Source organism: Penicillium lagena (assembly GCF_028827675.1).
Source record: "Penicillium lagena strain IBT 129212 chromosome Unknown utg000002l_segment0_segment0, whole genome shotgun sequence".
Lineage (NCBI taxonomy): Eukaryota > Fungi > Ascomycota > Eurotiomycetes > Eurotiales > Aspergillaceae > Penicillium > Penicillium lagena.
This window is the reverse complement of record NW_026623223.1, coordinates 84,182-101,114: the sequence shown is the minus strand read 5'-3', so window position 1 is coordinate 101,114 and position 16,933 is coordinate 84,182. Positions and strand designations below refer to the sequence as shown.

Here is a 16,933-nt window from a genome sequence, read left to right as displayed (position 1 = left end):
TTCTAATGATCCGGATGTACTGCCATGTCTGCGATATGGAAGTACCAGCCCCCATCTCCGGTAGCCCGACCCATTACGATCGGGGAGACGTCCTTCTCGCGGGCAACAGCAGCAACCGAACCAGTCGCCCGTTTCGATGGGCTGCGACTCGCCCCTTGCCAAGGGGGTGTGGAGGATAAACCGTCGACGGACGGCGTAGCTAGAGATACTAGGGCACAGTAGGCTAGCCTTGGGGAGGACGTAGCCCGCGGGCAGACTGGGAGGAGCTGAAACCATCGTGGTCAGCAACGCGAGAGGTTATGATTGTGACTTGGGTGTAATGACAAAGAAATGGAAAAGGAAGAAAAAGCAAAAAGGATGTTCGAACTAAGTCGACTTGGCGGGCTGTTGCGTGATGTGGCTGCCTACGGGCATTACTGTCTGCTACTGCAGTTACCCATGGAAGTTTCTATGTATTAGTACAGAAGACAAAGCTCTCAACACAACGCCCTCGCGGATGCTGCGGGATGGTGCAGTCCACCCAGCCGAGGAACCTGGCTTCCGTCCCAGCCAGTGTAATGGCCCGGATATCCTCGTTCTTGGGCAGTACCTTATACCTCTGCTTCCCCGGGCCTTGTCATAGGAGAGGTGCTCAAAGGAATACTAGGGAGTCCTACCTGGCTCACACTGGATTCTTGGTGTGACGAGGTGCCTCTGACCGTGTCGGTGGAGCCTTGGGATTGTGAGTGGCTGCTTCACCGGATAATAGTCTTTCGCATCCGTACTGTACACGATCTTAGCACCGGTTTCAGCAGTAGCAGCGAGCCGCAGATGATGGCCATGTCCAATTCGAGGATCGTCCATAACAGAGTAAACGAATTGCTGGTTGAACCAAGGACAAGGAGGTTAGCGCCCATGTCAGAGCCGACGTGGAAACACTCACAAGAGAAATCATCCGGCTGATAGTGCCTGAGCTCGATCACACGCAAGACACTGAAGATAAGGACACTACAAGAGAATAGAGTGAACGGTTGCGAAGCGACTAGACTAGGATGAGGGAGCCTACAGGCAGCCGACCGAGAACAATAGGGTGAACTCGGCCTTCTGGCGCATGGGCGTTTGAAGCCGCCACACGATCGGGAATGGAAGACAGAGAATGAGCACATCTTGGGCCATCAATAACGCTCCAATCGTGGTGAAAAAGGTATCCTGGCCTGCCATGCAATGCCCGGGGATGTGCTTGATCCAAAAATACTGCACCGGCCAGCACTGGAAGGTGTTGCCCACCACCGTGGTCAATCCCCACAAAGTCACTAGGACGATGACGGCGGATGCACAGTGGCGGAATCGGTCGACCGATCCCAAAATGCGGCGACAGAGCACGATGGACACCTTCACACAGACTTGGGCGGAGGGCCAGAACTTTCTCAGAATCCAGTTGGACTAAATGGTCGATCGCGTGACGACCTTCCTTGCCCATTCATTCAGGGGAAACTCTTACTAGTGAAATGCGCAGTCGCTGCTCTGGAGGCAAGAACAGCCCACGAACCCTAATGCGCTGGAAACTTGGCACTCACCGTACACGATGCAGATTGCTACCCCGTAGGTGAAGAGTAGCCCGAGGCCCATCAGCACATCTTCGATACCTAGCTCATGGACGACGAACTGGCGAGAGTAGAGGCGAAGGCGATCGCCGTTCCCACGATGGGCAGGATGATCAGCACGTTTCGCCAGTAGTGTGGGTGGTGCATGGCAGCTCAGGGCCACCTTCCATGATGTATGATGGATGCGTGATGTCGCATGGTCGCGATGTGCTGGGTGGAAATCAGGCCATGAGATGTGTATGTAGACATGCCGACGAATTTCGCTGCTGCTACTAGTTAGTTAAGGGGATTGGTGACTGTTGACGTCATCCACATCCTCGGCTGGGCCCGACCCGGAAACACCGACTGTTATTAGATTACCACCACCATGGAAGCGTTGGACGAGGAACAGGTACTAGCCCTGATCGCGCAGATCAAGGACTGGCAGGTCAACCACGGGTCGCTGCTCAAGCTGATCCGCCGAGAATCGGTACACAGCTCTGTCGCGCATCCAGTCGGCGTCGCCATAATTCCCTCGGCCTTCCCCCGGTCACACTTCCAGCACGCCATAGACCTGCAACAGACTTACAACGAACTGTACTGCGCAGTCGCAGAGGATGCGCAGTGGATCGGAGACACCATCAGGGACCTTATTCCCGTTGAGCCCCTGGCCGCCGCACTTTGGGGCATTTATGAGGCAGCCGCAGCCGCTGGCCCAGTCCAACATATCTCGGCGGGCATCTTTCGCTCAGACTATATGCTGCATCGAGGCCAGGGGTCGGCCTCAATCCTGAAACAGGTCGAATTCAATGCATTCTCGTGTTCTGGGGGTGCTCATGCAAACAAAGTCGCGGACATGCATCGCTACTTGACGCGGACTGGAGCGTATCACGCAAGAGAGGACGACACGGATTCCATCGACCTGGCCTCCCTGCCCCAGAACAAGAACATTCAATCGCTCGCTGCTTGTTTGGCCACGGCTCATGCCGCCTACGGATCGCGCAAATGTCCGCAAGCGACGCATACCGCAGTTCTGTTCGTGGTGCAGCCTTACAACTTCAACATCGCGGATGAACGGCCGATCGAGTACGCGCTGTGGGAGCAAGAGACGCCAGTCCCGGCTTACCGTCTGGAGTTCGGCCCAGAGGTCCTGGAACACACGTGGCTGACCGCGTCGCGTGAATTGCTCTTTCATCCACCGTGGTTGGGGTTGAAGGCGCCAGTGGAGATATCCGTGGTATACATGCGCGCGGGCTATGAAGCCCGCGAATACAATGCGATCGGGTGGGAAGCCCGTCTGCAGCTGGAGAAATCAGCCGCCATCAAGTGCCCTTCCCTTCTCTCCCATCTGTCCACCTTCAAAAAAGTCCAGCAAGCGTTGACCATACCCGGTACGCTGGAGCATTTTTTGCCGGACGACAAGGCCGCAGCGATCCGGGAAACATTTGTATCCATATTCCCGCTCGATGATTCTGAAGCAGGCACTCATGCTCAACAACTGGCAACGGATCCGGAACGGTCAGAAGGCTATATTCTGAAGCCGTCCTTGGAAGGTGGTGGGCATAACGTTTTTGGCCGCGCAATACCTGGGTTTTTAGCCTCCATCCCTCGGTCGACGTGGTCCTCATATGTGTTGATGGAGCGCATCGACTCACCACATGGGATGAATATTCTGATGGGTCCGGCGGGGGTTGAAGGCGGAGAAGTGATCTCTGAACTTGGTGTGCTAGGATCATGTTTGTGGCAGGCACCGGACGCGCTCGGTAACCAGTATAAGCTCCTTAGAAATTCTGTTGCAGGCTGGACATTCAAAACCAAGCACGCGGATATCGACGAGATGAGTGTTGTGAAAGGGTTTGGATGCTTTGATACACCACATTTGGTTGGCGATACTAACGTTCAATAATACTCCAGCATCCGCCTTTTGGCTATGTGGAATGGAAACCCATCATTGCTTCTGGTCGTCTTTCCCACGAAATTTTTAATGTAGTAAGCAAAATATCATTAGGCAAATCAACGAGGATAAGCATTCATGCGAGATGATGGAGAGATGTGCATCGCCATGTAACCTATGTTCTTGCCGTAGAGACTTAGTCTCTTATCATTTCTATATCGCGTTGAATGATTTTTAGACAGCTTAAATCATTTTGATCGGGTCAATCAGAAATACGTAGGAAGCTTTGAGTCGACAGCTACGGCGACACTCGTGATTCAGACTAAAGGATCACCATATGTACCTATTATTCTCTCTCCCATGGATCATTCAGCTTTAAAGGTCTAATTTCGCATACTATTTTAAAGTGTTAATACATAGTAATGGATTATGACACACGAACTTTATTGCCTCTTCATGGAGCTGGGGCGTGTGATTTTGTGTGATTCTTGATACCAAATGAGGGGTTATCCGCAACGGCAAAAGGAACGCTTGATTATTGAATATCTGATCTACTAGTCATCATTCCACAACCATTGCATCACAATCAATACACCTAAAAGGAAAATATTCCACTCAATGTGGCTTTATACTAAATCTTAGTCGATCCGTCATACACTAGATCACCCAACCTGATTAGTTTATAATATATGCAGGTGAGCTGCAGTACTAGCCATTTTACCAGACAGATAATTGAAATTGAAAGTACTAAAATGGGCTATTGGGTTGGAATTTTACTTGTTATGGGCGATACTGCCTAAGTGGTGCCTTCGGCACCTCGGGGGTTGCATATAAAAGCATGGCCGGTCCTCAAGAGCCGAATTAATTTTACAGAGTTGATCTATTGACAAGTATACTGGATTATTGTATGGGCACTGGGCTACATTGAACCTTACAATATGACAAAGATTGACTACTTCGTGAAAGGCGCAGTGGGAGGCAGGAACTCTGACGGAGAAATTTACGCCCGGCAGGAGATACATGATCTATATAAAGACAAAAGCCAATGGCAGTTGTACCTTCTCGGCCTGCGAAAGTGGTATGATATTTCTGCCGACCATCCCCTGTCGTATTTTCAAATTGCCGGTACGTTTGATACTCACCCTTTACCAAGTAAAATTCATGTACTTATGTTGAACGTATTTCCTAGGTATCCATGGCATGCCATACAAGCAATGGAACGAGGAAGAAACTCAGAAAATTGGCCTCGATGAAACAATTGGGTACTGCACTCATACGACGGTTCTGTTCCCGAGTTGGCATCGGCCGTACCTGATCATGTATGAGGTATGAATGAACCGCCAAATCTAAGAATGATTACCAATTCTCACCTACCCTGGTGTAGCAACGGCTGCAAGAGGTTTTGATGCAAGAGGTCTTGCCCAAGATCCCATCCTCGGAGCAGGTAAAGTGGAAGAAGGAAATTGAAAAGTTCCGTGTTCCTTATTGGGACTGGGCCGTGCCTAGTCCCGAGCTACAGAAAAACAAGACCGCGTCGGATAAAATCAAGCGTGACTGGCTCCCGCCTGATAGCTGGGAGGCTACTCTGCCTATCTTCATTCCAGGACATGAAGGTCCAATTGCAAATCCTCTCTATAAATTTTCCATGCCGGGAGGTAAAACGATGGGAGATTATGGTGTTTCATATCTTCAAGCTGACGAAAATGATAAGGTGCTTGTAAGTGCCTCGGCTGGTTATCATATCGGGGACATTATGTTTCCTTTCGCTGACCACCAGCTCAGTACGGTAACTGCACTGGCCTTAGCCGATGCCCGAAAGCCAAATATTACACTAGCACGGAAGTTCATACGGCAGAATACAAGAAGTGGCGGGAGGGTGAAGTTGACAACGAACAAATTTACGCCAACTTCAAAGCCTTGCCATGGGTCAATATCAGCGAAACAGATGATGCCTCCAAGGAGATCCACGAGAAGTTTGCGAAATTCAACGGAGGAAGCAGGGCAGCAGAGAATGTGTATCGCATGTTCACATATTCAACCAACTATGAGAATTTTGCTAGTGCTGGTGGCCTTGGAGAAGCCACTGCAGGCTCCAATAAGTTGCCGCAAGGGCATTGGTATCAGAGCTTGGAGGCTATTCATAACAGCATCCATTGGTGAGTTGGTGGGGACAACAATGGCCATATGTCCCAGGTACCCGTTGCTTCCTTGTGAGTATTTTTCAACCATCCAGCGGGCCATATCCTAACCGAGATTTCTTGCAGTGACCCCTTCTTTTGGCTGCATCATGCGTGAGTAAAATCTTCGATTTCAAGGACCCTTGCTTGATCCAATAGTGATGATGGCTACAGGAATATTGAACGATTCTTTTCCATGTGGCAATTCCTTCATAACGACAAGCCAGACTCAATTAGCTGGTTTGAAAAAAGGTCTGAGAAAGTGGCAAATACAAGCGGCCAGCCTGTCAATAAGGAAGGGAAAGTTTGGACCAAGGATCAAGGAGAGGAGAATGCGCTCAAAAGAGAGCGCGGTCCGGATACGCCACTGACGCCTTTCCGAAAGACTAAAGAGAGTAACCTGACTTCCAATGACGTTCGAGATATTTCTGAGTTCAACTATACTTATCCACAATTGCAACGCCGAGGTCGCAGTGATGCTCAAATCAAAGAAGACATCTGGACAGAGATCAACCAAAAGTATTCTCCCTATCGGAAACAAGTACTAAAACAGGGAACGAGCCAAAAGGGAGATTTGGAAGTTGTCGTAAATATTGAATACAACAAGTAAGTGGAAAAGGACATGAATTGACCAGGTATCTCACAGTCGTACAGATATCTGTTTGGAGGAAAGCCCTATGTCATCAAATTGTACCTCAGACGTGGTCAGAATAAGGACCCACGAAGTGAACAAATTGGAGATATCTATAACTTCAGCGCACCTGGAAAAAGTGACAACGGCGAGGTCTGCTCGAATTGTGTTCAGCAGGAGGCATCCGGTCTCCGATGCCGCGCACAATTTACACTTAGCGATCTCAAAGCTTATTTTAAAGCGGTAGATTCCACTTTGGATACAGATGACGAAGATTCCATTGAAAGATTCTTGAAAGAGCGGCTCTATGTGATGGTTTACGCCGTAAGTTATTTTCTTACTTGTTGTTTAAGTATTGCGTGTTTGGCTAAATTATCTAAATAGACTTCTGGTCGTGCCATCGCATTTCAACTTGGAGACAACAGCCAACAAGCACCCATCCAAGTGGCCATCGCTTCAACTCGTGTGCAATATAGCGAGGATGAGACAAAATGCAGCAATTTCGAGGAATTCAAAACATTTCCGCAGCTTGCTGGTGACATGGCTAATTTGCTTTTGGTTCCTCCCGGCGCCTTGATCTTGTCTTTGACTGGTAGCGTGCTCGGCACTTTGGACGAGAGTGGCCAGGTGATTACTGCTGCTGGAAAAAAAGCTCTACGGGATGTTACGGGTATTACCAACAATGGCTTTGATGACCTGTTAAAAATCGGATTTGGGACCGTTGCAGGAGTCACGGAGGCTATCAGTAATGCAACGACATTCCTCGCATCAAGTTTGGGCGGCAATGGTCGGGATGATAAAGCCGACAGGAACAATGATAACAGTGGTAACAATGGGGGTTTGGGAGGACTTGGTTCAGCTTTCGGATTTTAGATGACACAGCTATTCGCTTCACGTATTTAGTGTAATTCTTGGTGATTTTGTTTCGGAAGGGTGGACATGCCCAGATGATTTAACCTAATACCAAAAAAAGAAATGCGTTTCGCGGGCAGCAATGATTTATTACGTATGAATCCATCCCAAGGTTGGTGCGAGTTTACTTCTATAGAACCATGGCGAACAGAACTTCATATCAACTTTGTATGAGCTACATAATCAAGGGAACTCCAGCGCGAGATACGCAAACACCAGCTCGAATACAGTAGATTTGGGAGCAGAAATGGCTGCCAAGTGCTGCATTCCGCTTCAATCGCTGATCTTTCCCCTCGGATCACCATTTCTGCCCCCTATTTTCCTCTTCGACCTCCTGAGTAGATCCATTGTCACGCTGTTGGGATCTTCAGTCCTTGCGGTCGTCTAATTTCAGGGATTACAGGGCCGGTCTGGCTGACAAGAATCCAGTTACAGTATCCGTGGATGGGATCGCCGCTGTCAAGTGAAGTTAATCTAACATGACAGCGCTGGAGGATTGACTAGCCAGTGGGTCAACAGCTGTCAAGAAACCGGAAAGTGGGGCCCCGGCGCTTGGTGGACCTCATGGAGGTTAATTGGGGCTGTTCATTGGTGATCAGATCGTGCTTACCGGCTATCAGTTGGAAGCGAGTTACAACCCCGAGTCTAGCCCTCAGGGATGCCTTTTCTATCCACTCATGGCTTTTGCCAGAGGTTTGACGTATCAGAGTAATGCCATTTTGGACCCAAGGAAGTGGACAAGCCCCCTGTCAAGGCAACTGCCAACGGTCGACTCTCTTGCTCCTGGGTCTTGTTGGTCCTTTTGACGCCATGAGAGTCAACTACCATTCATCGAGGTCGCTCCAGCTCCGACCCGTTAAATAGACCCGCCAACCGCTCTAGATGTGGGTTGAAAACACTTGAAAACGCTCTCTACTGGCGCAGGTGTGCTTCCATCTGTGGCATTTGGCCAAGACTATTGTGGTTGGCATTGATTCTGCTTTTTGCGACTTTGTCTTTCTTTTACTGGCAAGCAACATGCCAAGCACTACGGCAACTGGTGCTTTTGGACCTGCACCTCCAGGTGTTGACTTAAGTCAGAATCAGGATGGAAAACTACTCGGCGCTGTTGTGCCTGTTGCTGTCTGTGGTACCGTGGCGGTTGGCATACGATTATTGGCACGGTCCAGATCCAAAGATGTCAAGCTTGCAGTGGATGATTACTTGATTCTGGCCGCGCTGGTGAGACAAACAGTTCTATGATCCTTCTGCATTATCTCTGATTGTCATAATACAAAGCTTTTCTCATGGGGAACAGCAATATCTTGCTTTATCAGTACGGCTCCTTGGAATAACACCTCATCACGATATTGATAGAAAATCGCCAGGCATTCCTTTTGGCAATGGATACCATTTGCAATCTTTGTCCAAGGAGGAGTTCATCACAGTCTGGAAGGCATGACTCCTTCCCACTTACTATGTACGGAGGCGAAACTAATGAGAGAAGCTATAGATTTTGTTTGCGTATGTGATGATTTATGCAACCGCCGTAACATGTACCAAAGGCTCTATCATCATGTTTTATGGCCGAATCTTCAACTTCCGCTGGATGCTAGGCATCGGTCTGTTTTTGGTCATTGGATACTGGATTACTATTATAGTGACCATATCCGTGGCTTGTCGGCCATTGTCCTTCTTTTGGCTGGAATACACGGATCCGACAACTGCAAAAGGTGTTTGTATTGACGTACCAACATTCTTCTTCGGCAACGGGATTGGTGCTATGCTCATTGACGTGATCATTCTTTGTATGCCAATTCCAATTGTCTACGGATTGCAGATGCCACTTTCTCAGAAGATAGCAGTGATGGGTATCTTACTTCTCGGCAGCTTGTATGTGCATTCCTAAAGTCGAGCATCTTACTGGACTGTGCATTTCTAATTGGTTGCGTGGTAAACAGTGTTTGTGCCGCCAGTATTTGTCGGATCCTCGCACTCCAGACCAACACTCACGGCGCAGATGCTACATGGACTATGGCGCCAGTGTTTATTTGGTCCTCTGTCGAGCCCTTTGTCGGTATTATATGTGCTTGCCTTCCAACATTCGGCCCTTTCTTCCGCCGTTGGTGGTCATCAGTACGGACAGGTCGATCATCAAGCCCAGGCCCCAGCAGCAATCCGAGCGCAATTCGCCCTCCTGGTACCGCGACTTGGTTTCGAAAGTCACGATCAAATAAAATACCGAAGGATTCACTGTTCGATATCAATGAATTTGGTTGTGTGGATGAAATCCAGCTAATGAATGATATCAATGCGTCACGGTCTGTCAGAGAGGACGCAGCAAGTGATGATCACGATGTAGAACGTGGAGATTCCGAGGGTAACATCACGGTCAAACAGGACGTGGACGTCAGTTGGGGACAATCTCAAAAGACAAGACGATAACTAGGAGCACAGCAGAATCACCGGGAAATAATGTCTTGGGTTATATCCACGTGAAAGCGCTACCCTGTTGCTCTCGAAGTTGGCCGATCAGAAGAAGTCCTATTAAACCGATTAAAATCGTGGAGCCCGCTGGCTAGATTACCTTGGACGAAAAGAAATTCTCATTATTGTGTACATTTGAAGCCTTCTTGTCTTGCCAGTCCAAATTTGGTTACGTTCTCTGTCCCGGACCTAACGGCCCCACTTTCCGCTGTCAAGAACCTGCCATGACAACCTTAAACCCTTTTTAGAATGGTGGGCATCCCGGCTCGCCTGCTCTGTCCCCGCCCAAACTGGGCGCCCATTTAGGGGGCTATGGACTCCGTACGCTGCTCTAGCGAATCCTGGGTCCCACATTAGGATGTAACGAAGCGGTCCGCTGCATACTCCCTATGTATTGACTAGCAATTTTACCTGCACGTCGACACATTGAGTAACTAGCAAGCCCCTCAGCGGCCATACCACCGGGTTGAACTCGGTGAGAACATTTAGCTGGATAGACTTCAAATGAATCATTAACTACTGCGGGAACAATAATGTCAGCTTTGGTTGCGTACAAGAGACAACGGTCATTTTGCGTCACTAGATCAACAAATAGAGTCCCTCCTGTTTCAGGCCTCACTGGAGGATGTTCCTACCCATGAAAAAGAGCATATCCACATGGTTATTGTTTCACCTGTGGTTTTGTTTATTTAGTCATTACAGGGAGACTACGTAAGTAAACTTTCTGCTACGAGCTCACGGTCCATGGATGATGATCCTGTCATTTATGTGTCATGCTGGTGCGGACCTATTCCCCCGGGGAGATGAGTAGTTATTCCTCGTGGAACATTGGGAACTGAACTAAACTAATAAGGGGACGAACGTATTGACTAGTATAATATTAAATACTAAAGGAGACTTGCGGACCTTCATTTTACACTCAGCTCAATCCCTGTTTCCTTTCCTTGCCCTTGGTCTCATCCCTTATTTTCAGTCCTTGCTCCCAGATATGACTTCCGAAGGATTGCAAAACGGCCATGCCGCTTTCGAGACCCCAGCCAACCGAGTGGCTAATGGTGAGATACCAGAGAATTGGGTCGCTTGCGCGGAACACCCTGTCTACGCACGACGTAAGCTCCGGATGGTCTGTATTGGAGCAGGTTACTCTGGCTTGACGTTAGCACACAAGATTCACCATGAGCTAAAGCTCAATAATGTGATGGAGCTGGTAATATATGAAAAGAACTCCCAGGTGGGCGGAACTTGGTTTGAGAACACGTACCCAGGAGTGGCCTGGTAAGTCATTCTGCCTTTCTTAGCTATCTGTTCACTAAGGCTTGAATATAGTGATATCCCCGCTCGTACGAACATCTTACTCGAGTACCTTAATCTTGCCTGACTTTGATACAGACGCGTATACGTTCCTGTTCGAACCCAATCCTAACTGGTCGCAATTTTACGCCTCCGGATCAGAGATCCACCAGTACATCCAGCACACCGTGACAAAGTGGAATCTTGATAAGGATATACAATTCAATTCTCACGTTAAAGAGACAGTCTGGGATGAAGAGCTAGGAAAATGGAAAATTCAAGTTGATCAAGCTGGAACGCTCAAACATGATGAGGCCGATATCCTGGTGAACGCTACCGGGTTTCTTAGGTAGGATTCTCCTGCTATGTAACTTACCATGGTAGTAATACTGACTACACCCGGATTATAGTAAAACTAACTGGCCGGTGATCGATGGTCTGTCTGATTTCAAGGGAAAATTGGTCCACACCTCCAAATGGTAAGATATACTAGGGGCACAGATAAGCTTTGCAGTAATAATGACTTTCGCTGCAGGGACCACGAATATGACTGGGCCAACAAACGAGTCGCGGTTATTGGAAATGGCTCCTCGGGTATTCAGTGTGTAGCGGCCATGCAGCCCAAGGTCAAGCAACTTGTTAATTTTGTTCGCAATCCAACCTGGGTATCAGTCAACTTTTGCGCCGAGAAAACCCACGACGGAAGCAATTTTAAGTACACGGAGGAGCAAAAAAAGGAATTCGCCGAAAATGCTGAAGCTCACTTTAAGTACAGACGCGAATTGGAGGCTAGGCAAGTGACGACCTTCACACTCCGCTCTATACTCTCAATACTGACTTGATGGACTGTCTAGTGTGAACGGGTTTTTCTACGGCATGTACAAGGACCACCCATTTCAACTAGGCTTGACGGCGGCTTGCAAGCAACAGATGGCGGAGCGTATGAAAGGAATTGGAAATTCTGATGTGGTATCTAAAATGCTTTCTCTTGATTTCAACCCTGGTTGTCGTCGCCTCACTCCGGGAGATGGATATTTGGAGGCGTTCGCCAATTCAAACGCTGTCTTGACATTTGATCCTATTGAACGAATCACAGAACATGGAATCATGACCAAAGATGGCAATGAGCAACAGTTTGACATGATTGTTTGTGCCACCGGATTTGACACAACGTTCATTCCCTCCTGGAAATTGATCGGTCGCAATGGCGCGATCCTAGATGAGCGCTGGAAGACAAACCCAGAGGCATTCTTTACTGTCCACGTAGACACTATGCCCAATTACTTCATCTTCAACGGGCCCAACTGTCCAATCTCCCATGGCTCAGTCCTGACAGAGATCTCATGGACGTGTGATTACATCTTGAGATGGGCCAAGAAGATTGCTACAGAGGATATCAAGTAAGTGAGCTGTTGGTTTCTATTGAAGTTGGTGGCATAACAGCTTATCAAAACATGATAGGTCAATCGATGTCAAACGCGAGGCTGTCGATGACTACAATGTCTATGCCCAGGAGTTTTTAAAGCGAATGGTGTGGTCCGACGGTTGTCGGAGCTGGTATAAGAACGGCAAGGGGTCTGGGCATGTCACTGGCGTGTATCCGGGATCCATCCTTCACTACAAGGATTGCCTCGACAACATTGGTGGCGAGCATTTCAATATCCAGTATCGTTCCAAGAACCGATTCCATTTCCTTGGAAATGGAGAAAGTGTCCATGATAAGCATGGAGCAGGTGACTTGGCATACTACATGGACGATCTGAAAATCTCTGCTCCCCAGAAATGAATTGACGTGGAACGTGGTGCTGAAAACTATCTCTGATAATGGATCAGTGTATGCAAGTGTTTTTATGTGGTTAATCTTTTCGGCCCTCTTATTCAATCGTCTTTTAGTGTCTGTGAGAAAACATTGCGCGGCTGAAATACTAGGATCCACAGTCTGTTATGAATGAATATCAATATTCCTTGGTACCTAGATCTAAAGCCTATCTCGACGTACTCATATTATCAATCTGAAGTGGGAAGAAAATTCGATATCAAAATCTCGATCTTTTCAACATCTTCAGGTTCAATACATCGGATACTGTTTGGATCTTCATTTCCTAATGCAGACGAGAGGCAGAACTCCTCAATTCACTGTCCGCCTTGCCGATTGTCCGGCTTTTCTTGTCGCCAGCTATGACCAAGACATAGAACTGTACACAAACCTGGACTGAAAAGAATCCAGACGCCTGCAATGATGGTTCCCGTCCATCCAATTCCAATAACATTGATTAATGGACCCACAATGGCTGTGGCCCCGGCACCCATTAGGCAACGAAAAAGGTTGTTAGCGGCAACAGCGGTAGCTGGGGTCTCGTAGTTGATATCTACCACTAAAGTATTCAGAGTGTTGAATGCCCCAGTGGTGGTAAGCCCCGTCAGGAATAACATCACGAGAGGACCAGGTAGGGGAGTCCGATACTCCATAACCCATCCGTAAGCAAGGATACAAAGGCTAGAAACGTAGATCATAGGTAGAGTGATGAACAGACGTGCGCGTTCAATGTTGAAATGAAGGATCTCTTGTTGCCGATTTTTCCGAATTGCTATCCCCTGCCGGCGTGCTTCGCGACGAAAATTCCAATCCAGTAGCCTGCCCACCGTCCACCGTGAGCTCATGCTCCCCACACCAAGTGGGAGATAGCAAAGACCGATTTCAATTGAATTAAACCCAAACCGGCTTGATAGCTGTGTGGAAAGAGTACTGAGTACTGCTATGTAGCCAGCATAGAGAAGAGCTCCGTACATTAAAATAAGACCTGATTCTCTTTGTGTAGCAATTTTCAGAGACGAAATTGGATTAGGACGACGTTTCAAACTCTGAATGGTGGTATAGTCGGGTGCTTCTGACATTGTATGGAACCGCGAGCTTCGTGCCATGAGGGCCCATAGAGGACGATTCCACCTTGGGGGGGGCAATGAACCATTTCCCACAACAGCCCGGCAAGTTTCTGGAAATCCAACCAATATGAGAGTAAAGCATACGCTGGACAGGATAACCAGAAACCAGAAAATGGACCTCCAGCCGAGAAAATGATCTAGCAGTCCTCCAATGACGGGCCCAAGAGCTGGACCCAACGCGATGCCAAGGCCTGCATAACCAATGTACTTTCCACGTTCAGCTCGAGTTGACAGATCGGTCACGACCGCACTGCCTAGTGCGATGGTTCCACTGCTCCCGGACGATTGCACGCAGCGCAAGACCAGCAAAGAGACATAGTCGTTCTGCAACGCAAGTCCAATGTTAGCTCCTAGATAAATTATCATGGCAATTATGTATGCCGGACGCCGTCCATAGATATCCGAGAAGCTACCGATAAACGACGGTGCCAATCCTTGAAAGATCTATGGGTCTGGTCAGTGCGATCGTGCGCCACGCCCATATAGAATGTCAGAACTTACGAGATAGGTGGTAATGGTCAAGTTGATCAATGACACTGAAACACGCATATCTTGCGCGAGTGAATTCAGAGCCGGCAAGTAGATGCTGCTGGAAAGAGGGGAGATCAGACCCGCCAACGAGCCTCCGATGATAACCAAGAGTTTCTCGCCCGTTGGGAAGATGCTATAGGGGGCATCGGTGGACACAGCATCTCGCGTTACTGTATAATGTTCAGCTTCCACTTCATCCACGGTGTGACAGGCGTCTGAAGAGAGGTTGCTGGCTGGCTCGGTTGGCTTATCCTCTAGACTGTCAACAGTCTGCAGTGCGACAGCGTTTTCTTCGCGATTTGCTGAGGTCTGCGACCCCATACCGCTAGACCTGTCAGGATATCACCAGTTATAGACCAAACCCCGCCGTCTTTCCTCGGTATTTGTATTTTCATGTCCTAGCTCCAATGCCGTCAACGGGCCGGCACCGGAGAGTAGGTAAAGCTGCCGTGATCCGGGTAGCGTGTTGCCCAACGTGGTATAGTTTGCGTGGTCGGTGCAATGTTAACACCGATTCACTCGCTACTGCGTTCCCTTCGGTGCGGTTTCTGCGATCCTAAAAGGATCTGCGCGGTGCGGTGATGTTTGGACTACCACAAATTTGGCATTGCTCTTGATCATGGCTGGTGATGCAGTGTGATTGATGACGATTAAAGTTTTTCAATTACAATAGTTTGAAGTTTCCGACACATGACATTGAGTCCACAAAATACGATAAAATGTGAGCTATTGAATTCTGTAGGTAAACAACAGCTAGAGACCGCTGTGTAGGAATGAACCAGGGGTAAAAGCAGAGGCATTTGAGTCCTAGCGCAAGTGCTTCTCAAAGAAGTCCGCAAGCTGGTTATACCTGTCAATATGTCAACATATGAGCGTGGTAGTGTAATCCTTCTGGCGACTCACCCACGCGTGTACTCGTTTCGGCTCTCTTGGTTGTCCAAGTTCGCCCGAGCACCCATCCAGCCATGCCACATCGTCGTATAGGTCTCGACGAGCCCACCCTTTCCGTTGCTCGCAATTGTCTTCGTGTAAGCGGCAACTGCGTCCGCAGGTTCGTCTTTGGATGCCAGAACAATGTGAGGAATCGACAGTGAGGTTGCATCAGCGGCTTCCAATCGCCTGTCACATCGTTAGCCTCTGAAGTCCCTAGCAGATGGCAGATCAACACACCCCGGGTGAACCTGTCCCGATGCTGTAAATGGGGTGTTCGGGCCCGACGCCAGAACTGTCAGCTATTACTGTCAGCGCATATATTAGACAACCACTGCCCCACCCAGATTCTAACCTTTCCACCCCAGCACAACCCAAAGGCGCCCCAGGTGCTGGCCGCCGGAAAACTCAGTTTATACTGGGGGACCGCATCCAATAAAACGCCAACATTCCGGTCAAAGTTAGCCTTGTGGGCTAGGAACTCGGAGATGATCTTTTGCTTCTCCTCGGTGTCGGCAGGGACGTATTCGTGTTTGAGCGCATCGCCCTCGAAGAAATCCGGGATCAAGACGATGGCATTTAGTCGCGTTGCTAACAGATCGGCACCTTGGAGGGTCTGGCTCGCCAGCCCAAAGATATCATAGATGTCAATCAGACCGATGCTCGCATTGGGATCGCCGGTGACATCTGCCGAGATAGTCAGTTAGACGCTGGGTGAGGGGGCTAGGTCGCAAGCGGACAGGTCTTGAGCCCGGCAATTGTCTGGTAATTGCCTTTGGGCGAGTAGCCCTGGGGGATGACGGGGGGATGGTACGGCACGCTTCGCACGACATGGTGGGCAATATGGAAGAGGGTTGGTGGGAACAAGAGAAGGATTCGACTCGGAAGACGGGCTTATATTCGCGGGGCGACGGGCCGTTCCCGGGCCGAGACCGGTGATAGAATCGACATGTCCGTCTTATTAACTTAGCTACGTTCGCCCATCGATTAACAATCAAGCATGGCCATTCTAGAGGGACACCATGTCGGACCAGGTGATTATTATTCTTCCCTATCGAGAAAAAGGATCAATACTGATTCGCGAAAAGACGAATAGGGGAATGCCATCCGCTCGGGTGCTTGCTTCCACGTTTCCGCCTTTTTCGGCAACAACAATTCATGAGCCCACTGGTATCCACAAGAGTTAGTTGACACCCGGGATCCATACACTACTTCAGTTCAGCCATGTCTGCCCACAGAAATCGTCCACGGGTGCCCGAGGAGCTGCGGAAGCGGACCTCTCTTAGCTCTGATTTTTGCAGAAAAGTGAGCATCGCATGTCTGGCTCCGCTCTAGCAGTCCCTAAATCGGAGTAGCGATGTTGAATTTGAATCGGCATGTGTCCGGCGATGTTAGTCTTTCAAAAAATAATTTTCAGAGATTGAATCTAACATGGTTACAGGTCTGCGCGTCCTCTATAAATACGTATAAATAAATGGCAGGTATAAAATAATTGATCAGAGAAATATATCATAATTACATCGAGAGCCTTTGCTTCTATAATAACATATATGTTAGTTCACACAGTTCTGTGTGAACTCACTTGGTAAAGGCATGA

The 16,933-nt window shown here is 48.7% G+C and overlaps 7 protein-coding genes across 7 annotated transcripts; 4 read left to right on the top strand and 3 right to left on the bottom strand.

Moving 5' to 3' along the window:
* Nucleotides 1-448: 448 nt before the first annotated feature.
* On the bottom strand, nt 449-1,730 carry N7510_002761 (uncharacterized protein; the record flags this gene model as incomplete). The annotated part of the gene is made up of 4 exons (XM_056974688.1): nt 449-598; nt 783-987; nt 1,163-1,382; nt 1,646-1,730. The coding sequence occupies 4 exons, from the start codon at nt 1,728-1,730 to the stop codon at nt 449-451; spliced, it is 660 nt and encodes a 219-aa protein (XP_056834644.1).
* Nucleotides 1,731-1,950: 220 nt separating this feature from the next.
* N7510_002760 (glutathione synthetase) lies at nt 1,951-3,468 on the top strand (the record flags this gene model as incomplete). The annotated part of the gene is made up of 1 exon (XM_056974687.1): nt 1,951-3,468. The coding sequence occupies one exon, from the start codon at nt 1,951-1,953 to the stop codon at nt 3,466-3,468; it is 1,518 nt and encodes a 505-aa protein (XP_056834643.1).
* A 926-nt stretch (nt 3,469-4,394) lies between these two features.
* N7510_002759 (tyrosinase family protein) lies at nt 4,395-7,137 on the top strand (the record flags this gene model as incomplete). The annotated part of the gene is made up of 8 exons (XM_056974686.1): nt 4,395-4,581; nt 4,646-4,782; nt 4,841-5,173; nt 5,239-5,612; nt 5,721-5,747; nt 5,793-6,239; nt 6,288-6,588; nt 6,649-7,137. The coding sequence occupies 8 exons, from the start codon at nt 4,395-4,397 to the stop codon at nt 7,135-7,137; spliced, it is 2,295 nt and encodes a 764-aa protein (XP_056834642.1).
* Nucleotides 7,138-8,193: 1,056 nt separating this feature from the next.
* On the top strand, nt 8,194-9,600 carry N7510_002758 (uncharacterized protein; the record flags this gene model as incomplete). Its single annotated transcript, XM_056974685.1, has 3 exons — nt 8,194-8,397; nt 8,669-9,048; nt 9,072-9,600. 3 exons carry the CDS (start codon nt 8,194-8,196, stop codon nt 9,598-9,600), a joined length of 1,113 nt encoding a protein of 370 aa, XP_056834641.1.
* Nucleotides 9,601-10,630: 1,030 nt separating this feature from the next.
* On the top strand, nt 10,631-12,718 carry N7510_002757 (flavin-containing monooxygenase; the record flags this gene model as incomplete). Its single annotated transcript, XM_056974684.1, has 7 exons — nt 10,631-10,917; nt 10,969-10,982; nt 11,032-11,281; nt 11,343-11,411; nt 11,468-11,701; nt 11,787-12,332; nt 12,394-12,718. 7 exons carry the CDS (start codon nt 10,631-10,633, stop codon nt 12,716-12,718), a joined length of 1,725 nt encoding a protein of 574 aa, XP_056834640.1.
* A 347-nt stretch (nt 12,719-13,065) lies between these two features.
* N7510_002756 (uncharacterized protein) lies at nt 13,066-14,727 on the bottom strand (the record flags this gene model as incomplete). Its single annotated transcript, XM_056974683.1, has 2 exons — nt 13,066-14,319; nt 14,377-14,727. 2 exons carry the CDS (start codon nt 14,725-14,727, stop codon nt 13,066-13,068), a joined length of 1,605 nt encoding a protein of 534 aa, XP_056834639.1.
* A 907-nt stretch (nt 14,728-15,634) lies between these two features.
* N7510_002755 (uncharacterized protein) lies at nt 15,635-16,169 on the bottom strand (the record flags this gene model as incomplete). The annotated part of the gene is made up of 2 exons (XM_056974682.1): nt 15,635-16,023; nt 16,151-16,169. The coding sequence occupies 2 exons, from the start codon at nt 16,167-16,169 to the stop codon at nt 15,635-15,637; spliced, it is 408 nt and encodes a 135-aa protein (XP_056834638.1).
* Nucleotides 16,170-16,933: the final 764 nt, after the last annotated feature.